The sequence below is a fragment of the Mercurialis annua genome, linkage group LG8 (assembly GCF_937616625.2).
Source record: "Mercurialis annua linkage group LG8, ddMerAnnu1.2, whole genome shotgun sequence".
NCBI classification, from domain to species: Eukaryota; Viridiplantae; Streptophyta; class Magnoliopsida; order Malpighiales; family Euphorbiaceae; genus Mercurialis; species Mercurialis annua.
This window is the reverse complement of record NC_065577.1, coordinates 42,435,713-42,441,530: the sequence shown is the minus strand read 5'-3', so window position 1 is coordinate 42,441,530 and position 5,818 is coordinate 42,435,713. Positions and strand designations below refer to the sequence as shown.

The window sequence follows — 5,818 nt, the reverse complement described above, 5'->3', positions numbered from 1 at the left end:
TATACAGTACAGAACTATTTTGCATTTCCTATGATAAGATCAATCATTTCCTTTCTTTTTCTTGCTTTTTATGCTTTTTAAAAAGTTGAGACTTGACTCTTATAATGGTTTGTCTAAGTAAGAAAAGGCTGGTCAAAAATCCGAGCGCATGAAAAATGACAATAAAAATATTTTATACCAATTTTAATATATATGTATTTTTCATTTAATATTTTATATGAATTTTAATATCTTTATATCTAATGTTTTTACGGTTGTTTTTCACACGTGCTAGAGATACATATATAAGTGGATGTAATTGATTTTATTTTAAAAAACATGAACTGAATTCTTAAATTATGCTAAATTTGATTAACATAAATCCTTGTCCAATTACCATTCACACTAATGCAATTTCAAGAAAATTGCATTATTTACCAATATGAACAGTTGGTTGAAGCTAAATAAGAATTTATGTCTGAGATTATTTGAGAAGCCACCGACCGCGTTTAATTAAATTAAATACTTGATTTATTTAATTAAGAAGTTATTGATAACTTATTAATTAATTAATTAAAGAAGGTTCAAGTTCACTTCATTGATCACATGTGCTAGAGTTGACCTCAACACTTACCATTGTTCTAAGGAACATCATATAACTTCTGTTGCCTTCAATTAATTTTCCTTATTATATAATATAGTTTATGTCTTTAGCTAGATGAAAAAAAAATAGTGGTTTAAAGAATAATTAAAAAATATATATATCAATATGCCCCCTAAATTTATATGTGATGAACAATTAATACCAAAATTACTTTTGTTGTCAATTAATCTCATGAACTTATCAATATTGGACCAATTAATCCAAAATTTTGGCTAATTAGCTCCCTATATATAGTTGTTTTTAAAATTGATATATTTGGTCTATCGATTAAAATTGACAATTAGTTCAAAAGATTTGGTAATAGAAAAAATAATTTTTGTTTAAGAGATAAAATGAGAAAAAAAAATTGATGAATAAAAATGAGAAAAATTGATTCTTAGAGTAATTAAACTATCGTCTTATTTCATATTAATAACCACACTTAAATATATTTTATTTAATTTTAATTTTATTTCAACAGGATACATGGCATTCAGTTTTTTTTTTTTTTTTTGTCACGTGATAACCCATTTTTTGTTGTTTCTTACTAGTTTATGCATACATACAAGTTTTCAGGCAAAAACTGCCGAAAACCGATTGCCAAATATACAATTTTTTTGCCTTAAAATTTTCGGTTGAAATAAAATTATGACAATTTAGTAATTAAAATGAAATAAATTAAGATTTAGTCACCAATATGAAATTAAGAAATACTTTACTAACTCTGAGAATTAATTACTCAAAAAATTAATATTTAATAGCTAAAAAGCATAGAAATAAAATTATATCATTGATTAAGAAATAATATCACCAAAAATGCTCTCTCTTTTAAGAGAGTCATGAATTACATTGCTAGAAGATGCAAAATTAAGGTAATGATGATGATGATGAGACAGACTATTATTCTGATGATGATAGAGAAATGCTGACTTGTCATGATCATGATCTGACTCATCAATATTGTGTAGCTGAGTTGGCATAACTACAGCAGGCTCATTCTGCATCTGAATGCATAAGATCTCTGCCTGAGCCACTGCTAGCTGCATTTGAAGTTGTGAAACTTGATTTTGAAGGTAAGAAATTGCTCCCACACACCCATAAACTGGATCTCTAACCCTAGCATTTGCTTCATACACCAAACTGCTCACCGCGTCCGCCCGTTGCTGTATCGGTAGCTCCTGTTTGATCATACGAAACTCGTTAGCGTTATCGAATAATGATTTTTTTTTTGTCAAAGATAGCTTACGACTTTTGGAGTCTTGTTTTGTTAGTTGTTAGTTACGGAGGCAGGATACGAACCCATGACATCATTTGATGCACAATTGAAAACGCCTTAACCATCTAAAATAGGCCCAACACTGGCTATCGAATAACGATTCAACCCAAAAGTTTAAACTATATTAATTAAGTGCGACTCCAATGATGAATTTATATATTATACCGAGTTAACTCTAAACTTTTTGCGTAAAATTTTTGATACTATGCTGAATAACCGTCCATTATTACTTATTGGTCATAATGGACACATCAACTTAATAATAGTTTTAAAACTGTTGCATATCTTATGTAAAATTAAAATGAAAAGTTAAAGTTGTACTTGCATTAGTAATTACAATAAATCTAAGGCAATGTTATAATTAGCCATTTATAGAATAAAAAGTCAATTTACTCCTTTAAATTTTCCACATAAGATAAAGAAAATGTCAACATTTTTAACGAAAACAGATAAAGAAAACCCATAGTTTATTCATTGTAGCTCGTTTAAACCCCTCGGCTCATTTAAACCGTGCTGATAAAACAACCACCGAGCTACAATATACAAAGTGTGGGTTCTTTTATCTGTTTCCATAGAGAATAATTTTTTTGGTCTTGTGTGCTAAATTGAAGGGTTAAATTGATCCCTTTTCCACCGCTTATATAATAGCTAAGAAATGCAAAAATGAGAGAAAGAAGAAGAAACCTGCAACATTTTGCTGACATTGCTAGCACCAAAAACCTTATGAACAATGGCAAACTTGTGAGGATCATCGGACGGGAAAAACGGAGCGAAAATACAGTCCTTAGCGCACCGGCGTCGAAGTAACTTACACGAAGCACATGGAGAAGTTCCACCCATTTTTTTCAGTGTTTCAGAAAGAACTTTTCAGGTGACCGGAGACGAAAAAGACGAAGACCACGAAGAAGAAGAAGAAGAAGATGAAGAGTAATTAATTTAATGTGTATATATGAAAACAAAAGAGAAAGTTGGGAGAGAATGAGAAGAGAAGTGTGAATATTTATAATGGCAATGAACGTGTACATGTAGATTAATTGCACACACTGTTTAGGGTTTTTAATTATTAAATAAATTCATCGAATATGTAATTAATATATGATATATTTATTTCTTATGAGAAAATGGTACTTGCATATTTTTATTTTTAAAATTGTAAGGGTTCTCACTAGATCAATCCAATGTGCTATCTTATGAATTAATTTATATTAATTTAATAAATTCTAACGGTGCATTATTTTTAAAAGATTAGATGCTAAACAAATTATATACTTTAGCATATTTTATAATTACAACACGAATTTTAAACTTTTATAATATCAGACACGAACTATATTCATTTGGATTTCAAAATATTATATATTATTTTTTAAATAAAAAATGGAGTCGATAAATTGGAAAACGTACTTAAACATCTCAACTAAGTTAATACCCTTTTAGCGTTTGTATTATTTTTTCAGAATATTATTGTCAACGATATTTATTTGCTTAGTGTATAAAATAGTAAAAAACATTGATTTTTCATAAAATAAGAGTTCATGTGGTAATTGTAAAATACGATAAAATTTATGATTTAATTTATATTTAATTTTTTTTATCATTTTAAAAAATTGAGCTTCTATTTGAGGTTTTGTTAAGGACTTGTTTGATTGGGGTAAGTAGAATTAGGAAAGTAATACTTTTTTATTCGTTTTTATATTTTATTTTCTAAAAAGTGGAGGATTCAACTTTATTTTAGTTAGACTATAATTTTCATGAAAAAGTTTAGGTACTTTTTACTTTCTTAATAAAATAATTACAAAGCAATAATATTTGGAAAGTTAACTACCTTAATTATTTTAGGATTTTACTATTCTCCGTCCCAATTTACCAGCCACCGCCCTTAAAAATTATCATTTTATCTTGACTAAAAAATAAATTCTTAACTAAAAAAATAAAATTCTTCTCTCAAATTTAATCGAATACATCGATTAAAATGACGGATAACTGTTACGATTCGTCGGGAAACGAATATCGACAATCCCAAACGAGCGTACCCGGATTTTTCGATGTAAATTTTTTATTTTTTGACCTTTTAATTTTTTTTAAAGGGCCGGTGTTCTGGGCTGGCGGCGGCCCAGAAGACAGTCATCCCAGAGGGACGACCTTGCTTCTGGACAAATGTCCCTCTGGAACGTTTGTCCAGATGGGCCTGGGATGTTTTGCTTTTGGGCCAGCGCCATCCCCAGGATGTCGGCCCAAATTTTTTAAAAAAAAATTAAAAAATCGAAAAAGAAATTAATAATGCAAAATCGATTCCAGAAGTTCCCCTTCTCTATTTCCGCTAGATTCCGACTTTTTTTATTACAAATCGTTATATTCGTCCGTTGGGTTTTGAATGAGTTGAGAGGATTTGTTTTTTTTTTTTCGAATTTGAAATAGGGTTAAGGATATTTAGGTAATAATAGGAACGGTGGCTAGTAATATAGAGGCGTTATTTAGTAGTCCACTTATTTTATGAGGATATTATAATTTTTAACACTTGATAACTTCCAACTAACCGAGCAAAACAACTATCCAAATAGTAATTTCATGGATAACTTACTTCTTGAAATGTATAACTACTATTTTAAGCCAAATAAGTCCTAATGTTAATTTTTTTTTCAAAATAACATTCATGATTTATTATCTTAATTCGATAGCAGTTATAATTGTAAGAGATTAAAATATTTCTAATGACCTGATGCACCTGTCTATAGGCTAAAAATATATAAAAATAAATATTGCTAAAAATGTATAAAAATATATTAAGTTAGGATATTAGGTCAAAGTCAATTTAACACACTAAATTTGAAAGCTGTATAAGAAAACAATGGGAATTATCATCATATAACCTAGGAACAATTAACTCTAACGCCTTCTAGACCTAGAAAACACACTTCCTCAATTTTTCCAAGTTATCACATGATAATTAAGTTTATCATTTCTTATTATTTTAAATCACATAATCTTATTTTTGACTAACCAGCATAAAAACGAAATATGGAGCACTCCTCTAGTCTTTCACTACAAATTAAAATAATTTATATTTGCACCGTTTTATTGATATAATTTGCTGAGGTGGAGGTCATTTTACACCAATGAATGAGTGCCACCTCAGCACCGTGCATGAATTTGAGAAAAAGTGGTAGTTCGTGCATGAAAATGAGAAAATTTAAGGCCAAACCCATGTAGAGGCCCCTGTACTTTACACTTTTTTTTCCGTAGGTCCTTATACTTCATTTTTGTATTATCAGGTCCCTTTACTTACCTATTTTTTATTTTCAGATCCTTTTTAAGTTTTTTCCAGTCCTTTTATGCGACTGGAGGAAAAAAAGATTGTAAGTATAGGGACTGAAAAAAACTCAAAAATGACCTGAAAATCAAATTATGTAAGTAGAAGGACCAGATAATACAAAAATGAAATATAAGGACCTATAGAAAAAAAAGTGTAATGTACAAGGACCTCTACATGGGCTAAGCTAAAATTTAAACCGCGTGATTAAAATGAGAAAATGTGTAAAGTTCGTGATTTTTTTTGACATTTTCCAAAAAAAATTAAAGAATTAAAAAAAGATAAAATAAAGTGATAAAATTATAGATTATATATAATACTGAATTGAATAGTTTCGTCAAGAAATGAAATAGTACTATTTCGCACATAAGACAAAATTGTGTGTCTCTTATATACATGACATGTACACATTAATTAATCATGTAACATATTACATAAATGATTCAAACTATATGTGAAGTACCCATTTTGTATAATCATTACATTAAAAAAAATCAAACTATATGAAAATGAACCATTTTGAATAATCATTACAATAACTAATCAAACTATAGTAATATGTAAAGGACCCATTTTGTATAATCATTACATTTAAATAATCATTTAAGAC

At 28.6% G+C, this 5,818-nt stretch overlaps 1 protein-coding gene across 1 annotated transcript; it reads right to left on the bottom strand.

Annotated features, from left to right (window-relative positions):
- Positions 1-1,393: 1,393 nt before the first annotated feature.
- Positions 1,394-2,851, bottom strand: LOC126660806 (LOB domain-containing protein 12). The gene is made up of 2 exons (XM_050354488.2): positions 2,583-2,851; positions 1,394-1,800 (listed from the first exon to the last, which is right to left on the bottom strand). Exons 1-2 carry the CDS (start codon positions 2,736-2,738, stop codon positions 1,417-1,419), a joined length of 540 nt encoding a protein of 179 aa, XP_050210445.1. The 5' UTR covers positions 2,739-2,851; the 3' UTR covers positions 1,394-1,416.
- Between the last annotated feature and the right edge of the window lie 2,967 nt (positions 2,852-5,818).